This window comes from Rhinolophus ferrumequinum, chromosome 4, assembly GCF_004115265.2.
Source record: "Rhinolophus ferrumequinum isolate MPI-CBG mRhiFer1 chromosome 4, mRhiFer1_v1.p, whole genome shotgun sequence".
NCBI classification, from domain to species: domain Eukaryota; kingdom Metazoa; phylum Chordata; class Mammalia; order Chiroptera; family Rhinolophidae; genus Rhinolophus; species Rhinolophus ferrumequinum.
Genome location: NC_046287.1, coordinates 84,333,001 through 84,358,512, shown reverse-complemented (window position 1 = coordinate 84,358,512; position 25,512 = coordinate 84,333,001). Strand labels below are relative to the sequence as shown.

General features: G+C 40.1%; 2 protein-coding genes across 2 annotated transcripts; both read right to left on the bottom strand.

The window, feature by feature from the left end:
- Nucleotides 1-594: 594 nt before the first annotated feature.
- On the bottom strand, nt 595-3,510 carry LOC117021207 (putative protein FAM90A13P). Its single transcript, XM_033104033.1, has 4 exons — nt 3,391-3,510; nt 2,742-2,941; nt 2,180-2,288; nt 595-1,515 (listed from the first exon to the last, which is right to left on the bottom strand). Exons 1-4 carry the CDS (start codon nt 3,508-3,510, stop codon nt 595-597), a joined length of 1,350 nt encoding a protein of 449 aa, XP_032959924.1.
- A 10,765-nt stretch (nt 3,511-14,275) lies between these two features.
- LOC117021206 (zinc finger protein 596-like) lies at nt 14,276-18,413 on the bottom strand. The gene is made up of 5 exons (XM_033104032.1): nt 18,384-18,413; nt 16,945-17,071; nt 16,132-16,227; nt 15,520-15,602; nt 14,276-15,046 (listed from the first exon to the last, which is right to left on the bottom strand). Exons 1-5 carry the CDS (start codon nt 18,411-18,413, stop codon nt 14,276-14,278), a joined length of 1,107 nt encoding a protein of 368 aa, XP_032959923.1.
- Nucleotides 18,414-25,512: the final 7,099 nt, after the last annotated feature.

Below are 25,512 nucleotides of genomic sequence, written 5' to 3'. Positions count from 1 at the left end.
CTGGTCAGATTAAGCAAATTTTTATTAATAACAAAAAGAAATTATAAAACACAACTCCAATATAACATTTCGTAACCAAAATGTACAAAGCCGTGGAAAGACTGCCTGTTCTGATTTCCACAGTAATATCTCCACAGAGTGAAACGGACTCATCTCAGGACAGGCACTGCAGAAAACAGCAGATCACACAGGTGGGCACTTACCCACTTGCCCCATAGTCAGACAATGGCACACCAAATACAGTCCTTATGTAGCTTCTTATTTGCCTTAGAATTTAAAAGCTACTGCAAATTGACTTAGTTTCCTATACATGGATTAAAAAAAAAAAAATACTTCACATGCCAGTTCGGTAAGTCCAAACTTCAGTTTACTTAAAAAGTGCTATTAGAAAGATAAAGTCAACTGACATCAGTAAAAAGTGCACTGTTTGCTCATGTGTGTCCCCAAGCATAATCTGGAGTCCCCCACTGGTACACATGGGGAATTGCTGGTTCAGCAGAAACAGCCTGCTCCTAGCAAATTTCCTCACCAGGTCAACAGTCACCTCCAGGTCACCTCAGGCTGGCGGACAAGTCTTTGTTGTCTTGGGCTGACTCACTGACCATCACTCTCTTCAGAGGAAGAGGAAACCTGAAGGTCATCGTAGAGGACACTCCAGGGGACACGGGTCCAATGACCCTCTGATTTCTCTGAGATGAGAGGGCTCTGACCAGGAGAACTTGACTTCTGAGCAGGAGGGAATGAGGGAGCTGTCATGAACCTGGAGCTCCACTGGCCTCTGCCTAACCTCGTGAAGACCATTCTGAGGGACTGGCCTGGAACCTGATCGGTTGGTGGGGGCTGGGGCATGAGGCAGGCCTGGACAGTCTTCAGGAGAGAGCCGTTGCATGGTGGCTGGCAGTCAATGCTGTGCTCTTGGGCAGGTGTCATCACGGTCACCTGAGGTGCCGCTGCCGGTGTAGGTCTAGTTGGAGGATGGAGAGTCTGGAAAACCCTCAGATCTGATCTCTCCGTGCTCTTCTGGGTTGTGTCCAAGGGACTGAGTTTGGGTTTCTTTCGGGGGCTGTGGCACATCTCGATGGGGATCTGGGCAGCTCTCTTGCCTGGTGTCTTGACGCTGCCTTTGGAGTCGTGGCCGCAACTTTGTGCCTCTCCATACCCGATGGCATGTGACTTCCCTTCAGGAAACTTGGGCTGTGCCTGGGAGATGAGGGCATGGCCCAGGCCATGAGTCTTGGAGGCAGCCTGTGGATCACCAAGGGAGACCAAGTGGGGCTTGCTGTCTCTCTGCTGGACAATGTGGCGAGGATCCTGGAGAAAGTGTTTGCATGCTGGGTGAACCACGGCAGTGAGAGGCACTGCCTGTCCTATATACAGTCCAGGGCCTGGTCTTTTGGTGGGAGATGCCATGGAGGTCATGTCAGGTTTCCTGGTAGGTGGTGAGCTACTTGTGAGATCAGGGTCCAGGACATCTTTCCTCTTTGTCGTGTGGACGGGCATCGGCCTGGTTGGATGCTGTGGGAGGACAGAACACAGAGATCACATGTTAGAATTTGCTCACCATCACATACACATTAGAGAGAAACAAAGAAAAGACATCTACAACCTTAAAACAAATTTTGAATTGTAAAAGATATACCAGCAATCAATTTTAAGATAATAAGGTCTTTGACCTCAGTGCTGATCAGCACAAAAGAAGTTGTAAAATCCCCTTGATATCTTTTTTGATGTAAGATAGAAAAAAACAAAACAAAACAAAACCAGAAATGTTCTTACAAAATGCCTCCTGTTAATGAAGTGGAATCAAGACATTTCTTACACTCTTTGAGGAATGGATGCATATCATGTACTTTGGAAAGCAGTTTGATGACTAATGAGTTTGGATGGGGAATTTGAAAGTGGGGTTCTGAATTTCAAGACTCCTATTTTCCTCTATAGACTCTACATTTGGAAGCATCAAATAAAATCCCTCCCACACCTTCCACCACCACATTGTGGGCACACATGCCCATATCGTGGAAAATCAAAGACTCCAGGGGGAAATAGCATCTGAAAACCACAGTAAGAGAACCCACATGGTCCAGAAGAGAAGTTTTAGAATTCCCTCATGCAGAAAATCACTGAGACAAGTCCCGGTTACCCCAAAGAGGAAAAAAGACTGGAAATGGGGGACACTCACCCTCACATAGTCACAGGATTCTGTTGGTTCCTTCCAATTGTGCTGGGGCCTCCCTTGGCGTCTCGTGGGAAATCTCTGGAGTAGAGCCTGTGCCTGCTGTTCTTCTCGCCTGCAGAAGAAAACGTGAATTGGAAGCCACTACATTTCCATCCCCAATGCAGACAAACCTTCTAGCGCCCCAGCCCTTTCCCGCGTTTGCGGTGATAGCAATAGGGAGTGAGGCCCCAGGCCTTTGCCAAACTGGCCTTTCCTTCATCTGAGATCCTTCCCCCACTCCAGGGAGCCCTCCAGGTTTTTCCAGGAGGGACTTCCGTTTCCACTCCATGGCCTTTTCATGTCATTTGCATAGTTCCAGGATGCTCCCTGGCCCACCTCCCCCACAGTGATTCTACAGGAGGAGAATGTTCTGAATGGGAGCCCTGAGGACACTGGGCTCCTTTCTCTCTCTTCCCATGTCCCTGTCCTTGCCTAAAGATGGCACTGCACACAATGCTTAGATGGGGAAACAAGGGCTTCATAGATTTCAGCCCAAAGATTGTTTCCAATCTCTCACAACACTCACCTTGGATTTGGCTCGTTCTGTCTCTCAGCCCTGGTTAAGGGCCCTGGGTTTCGCAGGTCCCGGGGAGTCCATGGTTTCAGGTTCTCCTTCATCTTGCTGGAGCCCAGGGGCTGGGGGACTAGAGCCCCTTGCCAGTGCTTCATGGGGCATCTGACGCTGCTCACCTTGTGGCCAAAGGCTCCGCAGTCCTTGCACTTCACCTGTGGGGGGAGGAGGAAGAGAAGGTCAGTGGGTCAGCACAAATCCCTGGTGAACAGGAGGACAGATTCATGGAGATGGAGTATGGATTATGGAGAACGGACAGATACATGGGGCTTGCTATGTGCCAGGAGATTGATTATTGGCTGGTGTTTCCCAAAGCCCGGGTTAGTTAGGGGGCAGTGCGGGAGAAAGGATTGGAGGTTGAAGTGTGAAAACAGAGACCCAAATGGAAAGATCCGGACACAAAACAGGCTGGACAGGACACTACTGGACAGCAAGTGAGTTGTTCCTCTGCGTCTGAAGGGACCAGGCTGCCTGGTGAAGGAGTCCCAAGGCAGACAATGGGAAGGGACAACTGAGTTATGGACACAGAACTGGCCCTGTCCAAACCCTGTCTCTGCAGTCACACCTGCCCCCAGGTTCGGGACAAAGACAAACCTCTACTTACCCTGGGATCCTCCTCCTCTGCTGGAAGAGCCCTGTGTGCCACGGGTGCCCTCTGTTGTTTCTTCCCTTTCTGGACTTTCAAGAGTCTACAAGGCCCGCGCTGTCCGTTACGACCCGCCATCAGCCACACCTCCTTGGAGCTTCAGGTCCTTCTTTTTCAGCTATGGATTTGGGGAATACCTGACGGAAAAGACAAAGGCATCTTTCAAATTCACACTCACAGGAGAGTCCGTCATGCACCTTCTCCCAGTGGCTGTGAGGTGACCTAGTGATCAAACACAGAGTATGTCTGTAGTAATTCTAAACAAATTCATTATTTTGGCTTTAAATGCCCTTAGCCAAACCCACCAAGTGGCCCTAACTGTTCACCCACCAGCCCACACAAGTCACGGTGCTCAGGTCCATTTCCTTTGGAATCACTCTTGGAGTGATGATGAGCCTTTACTGAAATGGTCGGAGCTAGTCTGTCTCTCTGCTGAGATCCGCTGAGAAAGGGAAAGCCTCCCTCCCCCACTGCCTACCTCCACATCGCTACCTAGACTTCCTAGTGTCTCCTTTGTCTGAGGTTGAATCTAAGGACCAAGTCCAAAGGAAACGCACCTGAAACTTAGCTGTGCTCCTCCTGTGTGTCAGCTGATTCTCAGGAAGGTTGGTGCTGGACAAGCTCCACTGGATGAGATGCAGCTTCCAAGGGCACTGAAGAAGGGTCACTGAGGGACTTTCTGGTCGTCAGTGGGCTTTTATGCTGTTTCAAGGTCACATGACCTTTAGAATGTCAACATCCAATTAGATGATCCCCATTGATGGTAGCAAGCTTTGAAGGAATGTACTTCTCATTTAGCGGTTTTATGTGTTTTTACATTATAGGGAACCATGTGAAAATACATTTGATGAATATGTATTTTCTGTAAGAAAAATAAACATCTGTGTGTAGGCCAGTTTCCCTCTGCACTTTGCGGTTTTCGAATGTGGTGCGGTGCATCTGAGATGATGTGTCATTTCCTAATGGATTGATACATATAGCTTTTTGGCATCCAGCCCATTCATACTGTTGCACAACCATCACCACTGTCCACCTTCCTGTTTTTAATTTTCCACTACTGCAACTCTGATTCCTAATGTTAAACACTAAATCTTCTTCCATTCCTCAGTGCAGAGTCATTGTCCACCTTCCTGTTTCTAATTTTTCACTACTGCAACTCTGATTCCTAATGTTAAACACTAAATCTTCTTCCATTCTCAGTGCAGAGTCATTGTCCACCTTCCTGTTTCTAATTTTTCACTACTGCAACTCTGATTCCTAATGTTAAACACTAAATCTTCTTCCATTACTCAGTGCAGAGCCTGTCCGCTGCCATTCTCTTTTCCGTCTCTGCGAAGCCGACTGCTCTAGCAAAGTCATTGGAAAGGAATCCCACGGTATTGGTGCTTTTGGGACTGGCTTATTTTGCAGTTTGTCTCCTGCCTCAAGCGATTGTGCCTGAGAAGTCTCCATGTGGACACGTGGAGCTCTATGTCATTCAGTGTCAGAGTCCTTTCCGACGAATTGATGTGGACTGGGACTTCCTCGTTTAGCCTCTTCTCCTATTGCTGGATATTTGGATTCTTTCTACCCTATCTGTTCCACTAGCTACCTGGCCAGGGACCGTTTGAGACACATGTCTTTGTTTTTGTTTAAAAACATATAGGATCAGAAATGGGAAACACCACATTGGGGCATTTCCTACTTCAGTCCAGGGAACACCCTGTCCTTCAAAGCAATTCAACAAACAACCCGCACTGGAATCACCCCCGGTGCTGGCACAGGTGGGGAAAATTCCATTTTTCAATAATGTTGCCCCTGTCGGTGGTTTTCTACAGTTTATGATTTGCATATGTTTGAAATCCCAGCGCCATTTTCATTTGCATCTCATTTATTATTGATGAACCCGCCCCCATGGCGAGCCTGGTCAGGGCCCTGTAGCCCTGGCCCCGCCCCGTCTGTTCTAGTCCTTCATCCCTGGGCAGCCAGACGCCACCGGGATTACCCACAGCTGCGTCTGGCCTCAACCTGGTCTCCCAGGTTCCCAGGGGCTGCCTGCTCTCAGCTCGCTTCTCCTGACGCTAATGGCCCTTGTTCAGCCTTCTGCCTGGCCCAGGCGGCACTGCCCACTCTCAGGACAACCCTCCCAAGGCTGAGTAATCTGTCCCCTGTCCGAATAAAAAAAACACCATTTTTCCGTGGTTATTCCATAAATTTTGGTCCTGTCGTTTTCATTCTTAGTCATTCTATTTTCTCCCCATCTTTTCAGATAAAATCTGTTGTGATTTTGAATGGTAATAAACGTGTTTTTTTTCAATTTTTTTCCCCAATTCTGAATATGTGTTAGCTACTACTTACTGATAGGTCATATTATTTCAATTTAGGGCATTTTAGGTGTTTTTCATAAAACTCTATAAGTCTCTCATAGATTGACTATGACGAACTATTTATTTGGGGGTGGGTGTATTGTCAGTAATCTCTTTTTTAATAATATGTGTGTGTGTGTGTGTGTGTGTGTGTGTGTTTTCTATTTAGGTTGAATTGATACTCAATATGATATTAGTTATGTTAGTATCAGGTCAACAACATACTGATTTGACATTTTTACACCTCACAAGGCGATCACCCCAGTTATTCTAGTAATTATCTGTCTGTTAGCAAGTAGCACAATAGAATTGATTCCACTCTCTTTCCTTTGACCTTTTCACCCATCCCCCACCCCTCCAAACTCTATTTCAATTTTTTTTAAATAATATACTTGTATTTTGTTTGCGTTTTATTTTATTTAAGATTTTATTGGGGAAAGGGAACAGGACTTTATTGGGGAACGGTGTGTATTTCCAGGACTTTTTCCAAGTCAAGTTGTTGTCCTTTCAATCTTAGTTGTGGACGGCGCCATTCAGCTCCCGGTCCGCTTGCCCTTGTTAGTTGCAGGGGGCGCAGCCCACCATCCCTTGCGGGAGTCCAAGGAGTTGAACAGGCAACCTTGTGATTGAGAGCCCACTGGCCCATGTGGGAGTCCAACCGGCAGCCTTCGGTGTTAGGAGCAGGGAGCTCCAACCGCCTGAGCCACTGGCCCCGCCTCTATTTCAATTTATTGAAAGTATGTAGGATTGCAATATATTTTCGTGGCATTGTGTGCAGTAGGGTGTAGAAAAGAAGCAAGCAAGGGGCTCCTCATTTGTTCATCTTTCTTTAATGCACTGAAGTTTGTTTTAAGGCATCATGTCTGGTACAGAAATGTATAGTGACTTGGGGTCTGTATTTCTATTGTTTTCTTAGACATTCTGGTTAACGTCATCGATTTATAAAATGTGGAAACTCTTATTTTCAACATATTTTCCCTATACATTCCTAGTAGTAAGAACTTCAGTCATGGACTTTCTAATCTGGTGAGTAACATTGGCTAATACAGTGAGTATGTATGTCTTGTGATTTCCTGTCACACATAAACACAAAGGTGTGTGAGGGGATGTGACGTGATGGATGTGTTAATGGCCTTGATTATGGTGAGCATTTCATAAGGGAGGCGTAGAGTGAATCACCAGATTGTGGACCTGAAGTGTATACAATTTTATTAATCAGTTACTATCTCAATTGACCTGGAAAATAGATTTTCTATTTTGGAACTATACCAAATGAGACAATAAGGGAATCAATAAGACATTCTTGCATTGCTTACTAATTGTGTTTATAATGTTCACTTAAATCTACTTCTGTTTTCATTGAGATTGAAGATATCATGATTTGGCTCAGACATTCATAATTAAGATCGGATTCTGTATTTTATTTTAGGTGCACCTATCCTTGCACAGCTATTTCAGAGTTCCATCTCTCCTTTCATAAGGGGCAAGTATAAGACAGAAGTGTACCCCCTAGGTACTGATTGTAAATTCTGGGAGTAACATAATGTACACTCCATTTTAAAACTGACATTTTCAGTCACTTTTTGAAGGATAGCATTTTTATAAAGGAAGCTATCTTAAAATGATTTTTAAAAATTGGATTAGCGTCTGTGATTCTTTTTCTGGAGGTTTTAGAGAGAACTCAGTCTCAAGTAATGGTGGAGGAAGAGGCTTGGTCCTTTGCAGATTCTGAAGTCGTGCTAGTTAGGCCCTGCTCCAGGGAAGGGCAGAGATTGAGGGGTCCTGAGAAGGTGCAGTTAGGCTGCTGAAGGATCAGAAATACGGGGCATGTTAGGAGGGTGACGCACTAAAGGCTTCTATTGCAACTTTGGGAGGGGGTCTGGCCAACTGAGAGGAAGGGAATATGGAGAAATGGATAGGTGATGTCAAGGCTTTGGAGGGGTTAGCCCATCGTAGGTTTACTGAGACAGGAAGAGTAGGGCCCTTTGGCAGGATTCAAGGGACTTTGACCTGCGCAGAGAACAGGAAGAGAGTCAAGAAATAGTGGGAAAAGGGAAGGTAAGAAAGGAAGGAAGAATGGGGCCTACAAGAGCACCTGGGGCCAGACTTGATGTGAGGGCTGGGGGAGGGGAAGGAGCAGGAGAAAGGAGACCTGAGTCTGGGTGTGAAGGAAGGAAAATGGGGGTAACTGTTGGGAAGGTGACCATGCCTACTCCCCAGTGGAGATCAAAGTCCAGCATTGGGCTGTGAGGATAGTGTGGACAGGAGTGGGGGAAAACCACTGCAGAGGAACCAAGGAAGCTGAGGGTGAAGTGGCCAAGAGAAAAGAGGGGGCCAGAAACTGGGCTTGAGAAGAGAGATTTTCTACTCATCATCAGAAAACCAAACACCTCTGTACCAGAAAACGTCTATTCAAAATTTTACAACAACCACAAAAATAATTCCCAAGTATAGTTATATCCCCCAAAAAAGAAGTGACAACCAACCATCATAACAAACAGGAACAGAAATAAATAATTTTAATAATTATTATAATAAACTCAGTAGATGTGAACTAGAATAGAAAACCCCCTAAGTGGATGAGAGTGGCTCAGTAAGGTTCCTCGTGAGTTAGTTAGAATCAGTGGCCTAGGATGCACCATGTCCTTTGTTCTGTGATGGCAGCAGGAGAGAAGCAGCAAGAGGGAAGAATCTGGCCCTGGAGAACCTGTGTGATCAGGAAAAACCCTGTGTAAAGCCTCTAGCAGAGGTCTAGTGGTCAGAGGTGTGGGGATTCATTCCTGTCCTGCCTTCCACAGTACACCCAATAGTTTTCGGTAATTCCCTAGCCGTGTCCTTAGGCAGGAATCCCTGCAAGGCAGGCAGGTCTCCTAAGCTATAATCTCTGGACTCTGCAGTTCCCCCTGCATTGCTTATTAAGTGTCCAGAAGTACATCATCACTCACTGTCCAAGTCTTCTAACATCTGGTCCTCCTAGGACGACCCTCATAGTCTTCCTGGTTCCCATATCTCAGCCAATTGCTATAGCATGTGGCATCTTCTGTGCTTCTGAGAGATGTTGAGTACCAGTGGATCTGGGCCTTTTTTGGTGACGAAAGGAATGTCTGAGATTTTTCAGTGGGATTTACAATTGAGGAGATTAGCTTTCCATAGACAGCTGAGGGGACTGAGAAAATCCAGAGGTACAGACAGCCCTAGGACATCCTTTGTGCACATTATTTGCAAGAAAAAGCAGCTCCTATGCACCTGAACTGACTTAGAACATTTTTGCAGGCCCTGGGGAAAGGTGAAGCCTTCCCCTGCTACTCTAGGTAGGGAAGATCAGTTCCTTCATCCCCAAGGTGTTTTAGAAACATGTTTATAAATCTTTATAAAAAGATTTTCAGTTAAGATTTTCCTAACTGTTTCTCTCTCGATGTGTACTTGGTCTGCTATGCTTCTCAGTCAGCCAATAATTCTGATGCACAATTCGATGAATTTTTGCAATGTCTTCATCAGTTCTGTTCATTACTGGCTGCCCTGACCTCTCTTCATCAGTGACACATTCTCTCCCTTCAGAAAAACGTTTAATCCATTTGTACGTTGCCATTTTCTTCACGGCATTATCCCCATAAACTTGGACTAACATATCCCTGATTTCACTTCCATTCTTGCCAAGTTTAACAAGAAATCTAATGCTTGTTTGTTGCTCTAATTCAAGCTAATTGTACAGTGTTGCCAATGTAAGTGCACGGTGGCAAGTTCACAAACTTAACTGCTGTATCTTGGTCCCTTCAGAGGGACCAAGATCTCGTGTCTAACGTTTTCCAGAGAATTTCGGGAAGTAACAAGAATATCCTGCCTGAGATTCCTGGGCCAGCATGATGTCACACTTGCATCCAGAGAAAATTTAGAACATTTCAGGCATGAGTTCTTAGTCAGACTCCAGGCAGAACAGTGCCAGTCCAGGACTTGCTGTGTTCATGTATGTGAAGAGGGGATCCCTCTTGATCATCCTCAGTATAACTGACACCCTTCACGAATAGAGAAAATCTACTTTATGTTATATAACACCATCCTCAAAAATGATCCATGAAAAGAAATGTAATAATAAATACAATGATGAATAACAATAGTGACAATGACATGTTCATATCACATAAATAGAAATAATTTTAACAATGACAAATACATTACACTAAGGGGATTAAGATTAGACCTGTATTCCAATGAAAACAGAGAAATGAAAACACACACTTTGATAGTTTGATATTAATTTGCTTCTGATTTTTGCAGATTATTGTTTTGATTGTAGGAATAAATGAGATATTCTTTGCATAACTTAATTCTAAAGAGAAATGTATTATATCTGCACAGTTGTCAGCACCAGTATGCCATTTCCATCAACTCAATATACTGTGTATAGGAAGTTGCTGAAAGTAAATTTGTCAAAATTCAATTTCCCAAATGCAGCAAGCTTCCACAATATCACATACTACCAAACACTTATTTTTGTAATTGATAAATTAATTTAAATCAATTCATAATTGTAAGTGATAGATATTATTTTTAAGTTCATTAAGGTTAGGACAGTATGGTTGACCAGTTTCCATTTTATTTAATGAACCATTAGGTTATTATTTGTTATTGTTGGAATGGCTTATTATTCTAATGAAAACATATCTATCTATTAATGTTTACTTTGTTATTAGTAAACCAAATTTAATTACACACTGAGGTGGCAAATGAGACAAAAGTTTAAAAAGGAATCACTTCAACTAAATCAAGCAAATTCTGGCCTGCCGGTTCAAAAATTAGGACCAGGAAAACTACATGGACAATCCTTGGCTATAACCAAGAAGAAAGGATCCCTTTTCCAGTGAAACATCTATGAAAATATATGGCAATTATGAAACTAAGAAATTTTAAGTGATCAGAAACACTGATGGAGTCTTCAAAGAATTAAACCAAGGCAACACAGGATTCCAATGGACACATTGAATCTTTAGTCTCAAAGGGATATTTCAGCTAAATGGTATTATAATGTGGGAACCTATGTATCATTATGTTAAAATATTCACTAATGTGTATTTTGTTTTCATTAGAAAAAAATGTTACATATTACAGTCATTAGAAAAAAATGTTACATATTACAATCTCTTCATTTATAAGAACAAGTCAGGGGATACACGCATGCTGCTTCTGATTTCAATCCTCTTCTTTCTAACCACTAAGACCTAATCTTCTGTCTCCCGTCTGCTCTCTCTGAGAAAAGCCCTCTTGCTCTTCAAGAATCACAGAAGCCATCCTTTATGTAATCAAAAATGGGATGAGACAATCCATATAGAAACTTGGAAACAAGTACATGAATCAATTTCTGTAACAGAAATTGTAAAATATATAAAATGCCTCCTGGAGATGAAAATCTTCTGAAGTAGATATCATACATGGAGAAATAATGATATCTCTTAATATTTGTGAGTGAAAATAAATATAAACAAAGTACAGGTACAGTCCATAGTGGGTTGGGTACAGGGGTGTAAAACAGAAACTGAAGACACTGTCCCTAAGGAAGTACAGTCATTGGAAGTAGTACAAAAAGGCTTTAAAACAACAATATCAATGTTCAAAAGACTAAAGGATATGATGGAAAAATAACTGAAAGAATCCAGGAGAACTACGTTTTACCAAATTAAGAGTTTCACTAAAGAGATATAAATTATCAAATGGAGTTCAATAGAAACTCTGGAGCTAAAAACTATAGTAACTGAAATGAAAAAAATATATATAATAGAGGGCTTAACATCATATTTGATCAGGAAAAAAATAATCAGTGAACGTGAAGACATATTATTTGTAATGATCAATCACAGTTAATAGTTGAGTCAAAGATGGCCCCACTTACTGGAGCTGTTATTTACTTCACAGCAGACAGGGCCATCAGCTCAAGAGGCCATTGTCCCCAAATGTCCATTTTTTCCCACACTGAATTGTTTCAACCACAACCTAAATTAATAAATTTTAAGCCATCTACAGCCTGTTTACTTGGCATTCCCTATGAATCTTCACCCCAAATTTGCCAGCCATAAATAAGGTAAACTATGATTATAAATGCTTTTAAGATCCTGCTTTCCATTTGCAGTTCTCTGACCTCAGAGACTCTTCATCTTGGTGTTGAGAGATCATTTCCACAATTGAACCCCACCCCAAACCCTCTCCTCTTACCAGTTTTCTTACCGTCCTAGATTGCTGGGTGGTAGCCCCACATGGTTGCCACGGGCAGGCATCATCCTGGGAGGGACTTTGCCACTCAGTCAAGCTGTCAATGTGCCATCCAAATACAGCTTGCTATGAGATTCTGCCACCTTGTGCTCACATACTTATATCTGGCCAGACTGAAATCCTGTCATCTCACTACACATGCCTGACATACATGTCTAGGGTGATATAGACAAATCCCAGTGAAACCCGAGCTCCTCTGAGAAGGGATCGTGTATGTCAATCTAGGGAGTCCCAGCTCCAGCATGGGCCCTGCCCCCAGCAGACATCAGGACCTGTTCCTTCTCTCCTGGAGACAGATTAGAGCAGAGGAGGTGATTCCTGGCTAAACCACCAGATAGATCTCATATAATTCTTGTTGCTCAGAATTACAGCTCAATTCAACCACTGCTGGGGCATAAAGCCTGTATTGTCTTAGGCAGACAAAAATTAACTGCTCGTTATCCTCTTACATGACTTGATAATTTTCCACCCTGACTCTACTATAGAATCACTTAGGGAGATTAAAAAAAAATAACAATGGTATATTCATTTTAACCAGGGATATATTCACTTATTTGGTCTCAGGCGCATGGTTTGTGAACTAAGCTAGTTTGGCAAGAGCACAAGTCAGCCCAGTGGGTCTCCTGGAAGCATTTCCTCGTGATGTTTAGGTTCAGTATCGGTGTTCAATATTGAAGGACAACATTTCCATCCCTGGGGACAAAATCCCCTTTGTGAGCACCTTCATTTTCCTTGGGGAAAGCAGATTGCGTTAATTATAAAAAACAGCCTATGCGGTGGCTGATAGGGTTAGGGATTTTAGCTTACTGCAGCTTTATTTTGGGGGACTGCTGTGAGGAAAGAAGAGCTACGGTCCAATCTGGGGTGACTTGTGGATGCATAAATCAGGAATTACCTAAATAAGATGGTAATGAAATTCACTTTTTCCCCCATGTAGCTCAATTCAGAGATTTTGGGACAAAATTCAAGGAGCTATCTGTGGGCCGGGTGGGCAGAGTTACCTGTCTCCTGGGCCCCTGGTTGCTTGCAGTGGCAGAGACATAGGCCAAAGTGGCCATGGAAGAGTCTAGACCAGATGCCCCCATGACCTTGCCTGAGCAGGGTAATGACACTCTGAGACATCTGGCAAGTGGGGCTGAACATGACAGTGTGTCACCACCAGGGCTTGAAGAGAGATGGATGGAATGAGGGGAGCTAAAGTATGTAGAAAGAGCTGTTAAAGAAAATGTTGTGCGTACCTCAGGTCTGGATATCTGGCCACGTACCGAGGAGTGCAGACATGAACTTACGTGTTCAAAACTACATGCAACATTTAGCTTTTTCAGCAACAGGTTTTATTGTTTCAATATCTGCCAGTACTGATATATTTTTAAAGTTTAATTTCTTACAAAATTCTACATTCAATATTGCTAGATCATTTTTTCTCCACATTTCATGCCACAGCTTTTGTAAATAGGTATTTCCTCAAGTTAATTATTTGATAAATTGTGTGATAAAGGATTCTTTTACAAGTTTACACACATTCACGCACGCACACTCACACTCCCGTTTTCTGATATAATATCTAGCTGATCTTTTCTCCACATTGAGTTTAGGATTACTAGCTCCTCTATGTGAGAATCTTAAGGTTGACTAAGAAATAAGGGGTCAATGAAGGACTTCCCTTTCTGACACAGAGTGTTTTGTGCGGTCTGAATCCACACCAATACGGCAAGTATTGCTCTGCAAATAAAGGATTCCTCATGATTTTGAATAACTTGGCTGGGATGAATAATTTGTAAAAAGTATTTGGCATTCATCAAGAGACTTCATCTTCTGATTTCCTGTTCTAATGTTTATTCTTTCAACAAGTTTTCTTCTGCACACCAAGCCTGGTATGTGGCTGAAGGTTTGTTCAAAGTAATTAAAGACCTAGGGGTTCTCCCATATGAAGTATGTTCATTTTACTAATAATTATAAGTGAAGAATTATGGGTTACCGTCTGCACACCTCATACAGTGTCTTTAAAGTTTAGAGCTGTTGCTGAAAACATCTGTGTGAAATCTCCCATGTGACCAAAGATTAGGCCAATGACTAAAGGCTTTGATGCATAGATGGCATCCACATCGATCCACTCACATATAAAATGCTTTTCTGGACTGAGGAATCTGACGGAAAGATCATCCATACTGCTTACGTGTATAATGCCTCGTCATCTCAGATGAGAATATTTACTGAAGGCATTCATGATTTTCTCTTTAGTGTTGGGTTTCCTCATGTCGTTTAAGGGAAGAACGATGACTGAAGGCTTTCCCACATAGCTGACATGGATATGGCTGCTCTCCAGTGTGGGTTCTCTCATGTCGTCTAAGATTAGCATATTGACTGAAGGCATTTCCACACTGGTGACATTCGTATGGTTTCCTTCTGGTGTGTATTCTGTTATGTCGTGTAAGTTCAGAACTTTGACTGAAAGCCTTCCCACATACAAGACATACATGTGGTTTCTCTCCCGTGTGGATTCTCTTGTGCTGGCTAAGGCCAGAGCTTTGACTAAACGCTTTCCCACATTGATGACATTCATAACGTTTCTCTCCAGCATGGATTTTCTCATGTTGTTTAAGGTGACGACATTGACTGAAGACTTTATCACACAGATGACATTCATATGGTTTCTCTCCAGTGTGGATTTGATTGTGATTTCTAAGGTTAGAGCTTTGTAGAAAGCCATCGCCGCATAGATGACATTTAAATGGTTTCTCTCCAGTGTGAGTCGTCTTGTGCCATCTAAGGCTAACACAATTACTGAAGGCTCTCCCACATAGATGACAGTCACATAATTTATGCCCAGTGTACATTTCATTATGTCCACTAAGGGATGAATCTGGACTAAGTGGTTTTCCACACTGTTGACTCATAGTAGGCTTCTTTCCCATGTGAATTAACAGATGTTGAGTCAGTGCAGATGTCTGAGTAAATTCATCTCCCAAATCAATATGTTCAATGGGATCCTCTGGAGGGCGACATTTCTGCTTTGTGGAAGGAGATCAAAAGTTGTTAATGGTTTGCTCACACACATCCATACATTCATATCTCTACATATAAATCCTAGAGTATCAGTCAGTAATAGTAGCCTATGAAAACATTTCCAATGTTAGTTATACATGCATGTGATGCTACTCCCCTGCAAGCACAAATATTTTCTTTCGTAGTAGCCCAACCACAGAGTTATCAGACTAATTTTGAAGACTTTAATATGTTTCAATGACCAGGTAATGAATAAATTTTACGATATTATCTTTTTTAAAAAAGATCTCACGTGATTGTTTTGGCTAGTGTGAATTTCTTTACTAATTTCAAAGTATCCAAAATTTTTGTTTGGAAAGGGCTTCATCCCAGCTTAATTACATAATTACACTCAGGAGATTGTGCTCCGTTACTATCTTATCTCATTGCCAGGTATTTAATTTGGATGACTAGGATTCACATCCATGAAACTTACTATTGGCTTGGTGAGGAATATGCCCTTCTTGGCGATCTGTTGCATTAATATCATTTCTTGTTTTTTAAGGTGACTTCTCATGCCTAAAGTGATTGAAAAAGTATAAATTGTTAGAATGGCATTAGAAGAATGAAAACGTAGAATAGCACCAAGAGCCCTACGAGTATGTTTTAAAACCTGGCACTTAGATAGGGAAAGCTTATCAAATGAAATATTTTAGGTAGTAGAAAAACTTTACAAGTTATTGCCAAATAGGAAAAATATCAGGGCTGAAATATTGAAAATGTAAAGTGGTGAAGAGATATTGGGTCAGCATATGGTGGAAAAACTTTTAAATGGGAGGATCAGGAAATGGAACACTATGTGAAAGTTTAACTGCAGTAAGTACACAAATATCCTTTTCCTTAAAGGGAAAGAAAATGGCAGAAGGACACATGACTTGTGATTGACATATGCAAAGAATGATAACAGCATGAAGGATTTTGCCCTAGTGTCCTCACATTTTAGAATATATCATGCCCTTCACAATATCTTCACTTGGGATTTCTAAGGATGTACTCCGTCACTGACCAAGCACCTCCTCAGATTGAAGCACTGACTCCTGCTTCTTACCTGGACTCTTGTCTTGCAGAAACACTGTTGCTTCACTCCACAGCTCTTTTCCTTGCTCCAACTGGAAAATCACATCTGATTTGCAGATCTGATACCCTGGTTGTGGAAGAAAGGAATGTGTAATTTGAGTTCTGTTCAATTAACCTTTGCTATTACCAAGTCCAGGGTAGGTTACTGAGGAGAAATAAAGAGATGAATGAAGGTCAGCCCAGTCAATACCTTCAACAGAGAACATTGAAGGTCCTTCATCAGACCGGGAAGAAATTTAGACCTGTGGCAAAAACAGTGAGGACTGCTAGATGCAGATGCCCAGGAGTGAGTTAAAAGACACAATGCAGAATACTCAGTGTTCTGTTTTTTGTTTTCAAAATGGGAGAGATTGATGTCTCCTCTGTGGGTTGAATATTGTTTTCAAACAGAATCCACACAACACAAGCTCCAAAGAATAATAAAAATTATCTTATTTTTACTACTCTTGTCTTAAGCCTCCAAGTAATGATTGAAACAGAATAAGTATTTTAAAATATTTGATCAATTATTTATGGATTAATATCCCATTAATTTCACCATTCTGTTCTGCATGTTGGAGACTGAATAACAAGAAAAATATTAAATTGTCATCAAGATTACATTCTAGTATGATGATGAAAATATAACGTAAAGAAATATCTTTTAAATAATTATGAAGATTATGAAAAAAATCAGGGTGGCGACTGGAGTGGGATAGTGTAATCTGTTCTACATACCTGCTGAATGAGTGAACGAATGAATACATACATACATACATAGACACATACATGTTTTAAAACTCACCTACGGAGACCAAATGATCGATAGTTTCCAGCATCACATCTCTGAACAGTTTTCTCTGGGATGTGTCCAGCAGGGCCCACTCTTCCTGGGTGAAGTCTATTGCTATATCCTTGAAGGTCACCGATTCCTAAAACATCATGGACATTCCAGGTTAAACAGATCAATGTCTGCCCATGTTTAGCATAGGTGAGTTGAGATGACAGCATTGAGGAAATGATGGGGTGCTGGGTATATAGAAAGATCAACCTGTGTTTGGGGTTCCACTCAGTTCACTGTCAGTACTGACCTGATATCTGCCTTTCAGATATATTCAGAGAAACATACACACTCTGATTTCATAATTTATTATAAAGAAATATCACATGAAGTGTGGTATAACACAACTGCAAGTTTTTCAGTAGCCTTAAAATTAGTATTTCCAGACAAGTGATTATAAATATTCACTTGAAAATTCATAACAAAAGAAACACTATAGATTTGTCAGAAGACAAACAGTAATCATGATTTGATACTTTTAAAACATGGCCATTGGCTTAGATTATTTCCCTCGGTGAAACTCTGATTCCTCATCTATGAACTGGTTTAATATTTTGTTGTGAGTGTTGGAAAATCCAATGTACTAATGTATGAAGTGTTTCCCATCTAGCAAAGCTGCATTAAATATAAGACATTACTCTATAAATCATTAAAATGTCAGAGAACCTTAAATGAATCTCCAGCATTCCTCAGAGCTGAACAAGATCTACACAGAACTTGATACCAGAAGGAGTTGTCTGTCTTAATGCTACAGGACTCAGGTGTTGGTAACAAACTCCCAGGTCAGAAGGTTTATTTTTTCTCAGGATTGCTTTGGCTATTCGGGTGTTTTTATTTTGTGGTTTTTTTTTGTTGTTTTTTGTGTTTTTTTTTTGTTTTTTTTTTTTGGTTCCATACAAATCTGATGATCTTTTTTGTTCTATTTCTTTAAAAAATGCCTTTGGGATTAAGATGGGGATTGCATTAAGTCTGTATATTGCTTTGGGTAATATGGCCATTTTAACTATGTTGATTCTTCCAACCCATGAGCACGGAATATCTTTCCATTTCTTTGTGTCTTCCTCAATTTCTTTTTAAAATGTCTTATAGTTTTCAGCATATAGGTCTTTCACATCCTTGCTTAAGTTTATTCCTAGGTATTTTATTCTTTTTGTTGTAATTGCAAAAGTAATTGTTGTTTTTTTTTTAATTTTTCTTTCTGAGATTTCATTTAGTGTATAGGAATGGGTAGTGAACACACAATGTGAGATATAGATAATCTATTAAGAATTGTACACCTGAAATCTATGTAACTTTATTAACAATTGTCACCCCAATAAACTTTAATTAAAAAAAAAGAAGGTTCAGCAGCACAAGCCAGGGCCCTCTGACGGGGCTGTACTGAAGGACAGTCCTAGCCTGACCTTGCCTGTCAGGAGGATGACGCCTCCCATTCCCTATTGTCTCTGGGATCTCAAACCAGTTATCTCTGTTTCTCTTGTAGCTTTTTCTTTTCTCCATGCTAAAGGATAAAAGAAGCCTCATTATTGGTTTTGGTTTATCTAGTTTTTCAAATATTTACACAGGACCCTACTTTTACCCTGCTATATTCCTTCACCTTTATGTGCAGCACAACTAAGAAAATACTACTCCCTACACTTTCCTTTACTAAGAGGTAATATGTGTGATTGAGGGCAAGATAGATAATGATAATTTTGGTTATATATTTTAGAAACTTTCAAAAGTGCAAATATATTCTAACAATTGTAAGAGATTTAAAATTGGGGACAATGACATTTCATTCCTCCTTCTTACTAAACCTCTCCTGTTCCTTTCCACACTGAACCCTCATGCAGGTCTTGTAATAGTGGGTTCATTGTACTCACGTGCTAAATCTCTTGCCTCCCTGATGGCCAGGGATGTCCTGCTCCTCACTCAGCTGTATCATATGCAATCACCATCATCCTAAGCCCATTAAACCCACAAATACAGTTAATATGTCATTTATGGGTCAATGAGACCATGGCTGGATGAGAGAGAAAACTCTTGTCTTTTCTGTAAATCAGTAAGGTTAATGGAGGCTATCATAAATTTGTGCAGCTTTAAGAAGGAGGTTAGTTATTGATGACCCATAACTGTCCCAGAGTTCTGGACAAACTTAATTGGAGCTCAGATGCCTGAACACAACCTGAATTGCACTTAAAACATCCATGCCGATAGGAAAAAACTTGCCCATTTAATAGCTCTAGGGGTGTCATTTCAGTAGAAAGAGGCATCCCCTACTCACCAATGGCTGCATTGTCAATAACTCAGTTGGCAGCTGTCTTTCTCTGGTTTTCAGTCACAGACAGTCCAAGCACTAAGCAGGCAAAGCTGGGGACAGTGAAAGAAGCCATGAGACTCCAGTCTTGTGCACAATTTTCAGTCTCACCTGTCACGAAGCCTCAAAGTTCCCCTGGCTGTGTCCTCCTCCCAGACCAAACTGAAACAAGTGGTATACCCTAAAAATAATATGCAGAAGTCTCTCCCCTCCCAGGGTCCAATGCCAGAAGGACGTCGCTGTGATTGCTAATAAAGAAGGTCAAAATACAGATATCTCACAAATAAGAACATGATAAGTATTGAGTTTCCTATATTAAAGAGCCTGTAGCATCTACAATTATTCAATTGCCTCCCTGATTTCCAAGCATAGCCATCCCTGACTCACGCCACATGTAGATTTTGGTTTCCACCTGCACATAAATACTATGGAATTTCTCAGGTTTCATTACTCTTGCCTTGTGCACTAGCTGTGGTTCTCCATCATCCATGGAGCCCTGTGGACTCTTACTCCCTTCCTGCTCTCAAGTCCTCCTGGACTTGGATAGCAAGCAACTAAAGAATCTATTTTATGATGGGAGTTAATCAATTCAATGACTTACTCCATCTAGAGGGGTTAATGTCAGTGTGGTCCTTAAAATCTCCTGCATCAGAAAGTAGCAGGAGTACATACGTGAGTCACAATGTTACTGTCACATACTACCTCAATCCTCTAGGTCAAGGATGCCCAGAGAACACACTCGTAGAATGACTGAGGGTTAGGAGGAAATCTGGTGGTTCCATGTACCTTAGTAAAGTGGTAGCTGAAACTGTCCAAATCCTGTTTTATATTTGTCCTTATTAGCCACAACATTCCCTTTTCACTGTATATACATACATGTATTTATGTCCATGCAAATATGTGTGTATGTACATATGTGTCTGTGAGACAGAAAGCATTAGCAAACTATAATTTCTTCCCTAATATATCAATAATAATTAAATGTGTGGTATGGACAAATAATGAAAATGTATCATATAGAGGTAATTAGTTCCCCGATTTGTACCTGAGGTCCGGGGTGGGGGAGTTAAATTCGTATTAAATATGACTGTGTATGTACAGATTTACATATATCTGCTTTTTTAATTTCTACAGTAACCATGCTAATTATAGTTTATTTACCAATTTAACAGACGACATAAACAGAGATTACACAGCTAGAAAATGGAACAGCTGTCATTTAATTTTGCTCAGTCTGTGTCTTATGCTCAAATTCTTTAGGGTAACACAGCACAGCTAGGGTTTATTTGGAATAGTTCCTCTAACATAAATAGCCAGAAGAAGCACCCTGTTACTAAAACGTCTTTTCTTCTTGCATTTTCACAAAATTACTCCTTCTCAGGTTTTCTACCACATGGGAACCTCCAATGTATCGACCCCACTTGCCAAACGTCATAATCTTTCTTCATTTTATTGTTCAGTTTAATCTACACTTCCTCCTCTCAACACACATTTACCAAGACCAGTCTGTTTTCTTATCCCTTGGACTATTTGTCACACACGTTCGTTAAGACCCCAATAGCAGCTGAAAGTAATGACTGAGATGTTGATCTCCGTCTCAATACGTAATCAGTACTCCAAGTGTCTTTCAGTGATATCGGAATATCATATTATGTTCTGCTAAAAAAACAAATAAATAAATTATTCCAATATTAGTTACTCTGACTTAAATGACAAAAATTTATTTTCTCATTATTCTCGAGGCTTAGAAGCCTGGGCTCAGGTATAAGCAGGGTTGGGTTTTTTTCTGAGACCTCTCTCCTTGACTTGTACCTGTCCATCTCACTCCGGTGTCTTCACATGGCCTTCCCTGTATATGTTTGTGTCCTGATTTCCTCTTATAAGGACACCAGTCATATTGGATTATGGCCCTCCCTAATTACCTCTTTTTTAATTAATTATCTTTTTAGTGACCTTATCTCCGAATAAAGTTACATGCTGATGTACTGGGGTAAGGATTACAACATATGAATTTGGAGGGCCCACAATTCAGCCCATAACACAGATGAATTATATAATATAACAAAGTAACTCAATTTACCACTATAATATCTGCAAATATTCCTGAATGCATACCTAGTGGTTACCCCTTTTCTCCTAGTCAATTCAATAGTCAAGCTACTCCTGGCTAAGTCCAACATCTACAATTGAATTCCTTTCTCTCCGTTTTTGTTGGGAACTATGTTGATTTGAATTAAATCTCTTTTAAGAGAAACCACTCTATATATTCACAATCAATCCTCTCATTATGTCTTTTCTATCTTGAAACAGAAATCTCTTCTGAAGATATTTTCTCTCAAGTTTCTCCTTCACAATCAAACTAAAGGTTAGTTATCAGTTTCAATCAGATACAAAACAGAAACCCCAGATTAATGCAGGATCTGCTAACTGCATGAATGTATCCAGTACCCAGGAAAATTCACAATGCCCAAGGACATGCAATTGATATAGTTTAGTGATTTAATTATCCAGAACATATGGGAGTATCGAAAATGGGAAGGAAGAACTAGGAAAGTTCATCAGAAATTGGCCACGGGATTATGTTTTGTTTTGACTTTACGGTAAATTCAGATTACAATGAAACATTATTGTTTACCCTTAGTTTTCTTCTGTACAAAGATAGGAATATGTAAATCCCTATTTGATATCCAGAGAACACTTTACATGCATGCAACAGGGGGGGCCTATGAGTAGAAACCAAGATTATACCCAGGCATCCCTGTGCTCTGTTTCCCTGTACGTAGAAGGCATGGAAGGAGGTCACTGAGTGGGTGACATCTGTTTGGTTCAAAAGATCAGGCCCTCAGGAGCTGATCTTTCTTAGATTATGGAAAATCCCAATCACATCCCACATACTCTTCATAATGCATGTATAGCTATGTAGCCATTATTTTGAAAAAGGGACATTTTCTCCTACCATGGACACGTGTTTACCTCCAAAGTAAGACCACGAATCTATGTTGTTTATGGAGAATTAACCTCTGTGATAATGACTTGACATAAAAATCATTGCAATAAACTACTAATAAGGATAAAATATAAAATAGGTAGGAGTGAAAAGTAATCCAAGATTGGTATTCAAGGGACCCTTTGCCATTGATCAGAATTATCCAATAATTTTAGGAATGAATTGATTACAAATTACTGAAAATATTAATTAAACAGACTTTAAATCAGAGTAATAAGAATGAAAGTGGGATGTTAAGGGAAAAAATGAAAGTAAGAGATTTTAAGATAAGAAAAATAAGAATAACTTGGCAAAGCTCCAAACTTTCTAGAGTAAAATGGAATTATTTAAGAGAAGAAACCATACTGGGAAACAAAGAAGGAAAACAGACACTGCTCAAATATTACATCTATGAATGACAAGCTTCAAGAGAGGGAAAAAGAAATTTAAAAAGGGTAAAAATTATAAAAGATTAGAGAAAAAATGAATGCTATGAATAACAAGTCCATAACCCATAAAACCCATGTTGCTTCTATAACAACGGAAATGATATGAAATATATTATTTAATTCAATAAAGAAATAATACAAAATATGAAACAGAATTTTAGATTTAGTGAAGATCTATTAAATGTTTGTAAGAATGTATATAAAACAATAAAAATTAACAAAGTTCCCCACCCAACCTTGTAGAGTCTGTAATTCAAAGGTGAAAATTAATTTGAAGATCAATATACAAATGAAAGCATAATATGGGATGATATTTACCCAACAAAATGAGGTATTGAAGAATGTCTACAAAGCCTTCAGGGAAAACAGCTGTGACCCTTTACCTTATAATCCAGTAAACCCTTTCTCAAATTTTATCACCACAAGAGAGACTTAGAGAAGATATATATATATATATATATATATACAATAATTTGAAGAATCACATAGAAACTGTGCCAGGAACGTAAAAGGACACACATTATGAGAAGGAAGTCAAACCAAACCTATTTTATGATAGACTCCTGTGTGGAATCACTGGAAACTATCTCAGGAAATGGAATTAAATTTATTTTAAAATCATAGCTACATGAACAATCTTTTGAAGAACTAACCAAACTAGTTTAATGGTTCTAAACTATTCATTAATTCAGGCAAAAATATTCAGACTGGCTTCTCCATAAAGTGGGAAGAGGGACTTATGTCTTTGGCAACTTTAGGGTGAGTGATTGTACATAGGTCCTTCCCCCTGCAGATATCTTAAAGAACCAAGTGCAAGTAAGCATTGTGCTTCCTTAATATCATCTTCATGTTTCAGGGGCTTGGCTAACCTTTAAGAGGCAGACCTTTAATTTTCCTGCCATCCCAGAGCCATTTGGACATAGCTGCTTCGTTCTGACATGCAGCTTTAGGGACCTTCATCCGTCCACATCAAAACTATGCTTTCTAACAGATCTGTCCATAAAAATAACTGATATCCATTCACCTGCCCTTTGCTTTCCTTTCAATTCAGAACTACAGTCTGCAAAAGTGATATTATTAAGTAAGGTCTCTCAAATTTCCACACGAATGATTGCTAGGCACGCTTCCAGGTGCTAAGGATAGAGCAGTTGACAAAATTGAGATAGTTTTGCCTTCTTGCCTCTTACTGTTTATCAAGGTACAGATAGGAAAGGAAAAACAAATCATAGAGTACAAGAAAAGAGCCTTAAATATGAAATATGAAATCCAAACCAATTGACATCAAATTAATACTGAAAATGGAAAAGTATATTGTCTCAAACAGGATTACAAATCAAAGCTCAACTATTTGTGACTTTCAACATCCAATATATCCAAAGCAATTCAGGAACGGTGAAATTAGAATTAAGTTTACAATTAGTCTAGAATTTTATGTATGAAAGCACCATAACCTGAAACAGAAAATCTATTTGTAAAGTGCATAATGAACCCTGCACGTGAATGGCCTGTGCACCAAGGATGCAGGAAAATCTTATTTAAAAAAACATAGGCAACAGGCTTATAAACAATGAACTAAAACCAGAAAATAATGACAACCATAGAAGACACAATCTGTCAACTAAAAATTAATGGGTAAAAATGGTCCTTTAAATAATGTTGGTAACACATTTTTAAAGTACATTATGAAAAATAGCATTTTAATACAGTTATCTTACGTTTAAGTACAAATGAAACAAAGCTAAAACAATATTCACAGGAAATTATTTGCCTTAAATATATATCAATTTGTAAATAATTAAAATAAATATAAGCACCTATCTCAAGATATTTAAGAAATAAAATGAAGAAAATCACTTAGTGAAACACATAAAGGGAAATTAATTCAGAGAAGCAAAAAATGAAGTATTTACAATCACAAAAACATAATAAAACGCATAACTTCTATATCAAACTGCCAATAACTTTCCAAGATGAAGAAAACGCTCTGTCTGCATTGTAAGAAATAGTCACTGCCAGATACATGCGATTACAGAGCACTGGGAATTTGAATAGCGCTACTGAGGATACGAGGTTTAGCTATTTAATTTCATTACCTGAAGTTTTATAGTCACATGTGTCTGGCAGTTACTGTATGAAATGGCACAGATCCAGGATCTTAGATTAAGCAGTTAAAATTACAAATAGTTTCAAGACAAAAATGGAAAAGAAACAGAAATCCTCAAATATTAAAAATGACAGTTGTGAAATAAATGTTGACACAATACAATATAAAGATCATCAGAACTGCTTTGCTATGACAAATGTCTAAAAGAGATAGAATTTACATAACTTGAAGTGAATGAGGCCAGCTCACACCTCACTGTTTAGAGAACTCACCGGAACCCCAAACTAGAGGTGAAGCCAAATGGATTCTAAGGCTGGTTTCAGAGGAAGAAGCCAATGCTTCTTCCAATGTCCCGAACCCTTCAATTTCTTCTTCTAGGGGCAAATGCATCTGTCCTGGCTTTGACTTCCTTTACCCTGGAAGGCAGTTTGTAAATCTAATCAGGGCTACATTCCAAGGACACACCCTGATTGTATAGACACTAATTAAACTACACAGGGCTTCAGTCTGTGGGACACACCCTGTTCAATTTGATTGGATTTCCAGATTAACGGAAAGTCATGCCAAGTTGCAGCACAAAGAGGCTAGGACATTGTGAAGGGATATTAAGAAGATCCATTCAATCCTTTATTCACTTACAGGTATTTCACTTACATGCATTCTATGTACAGGAAACATTCGATGTCTTGGATAT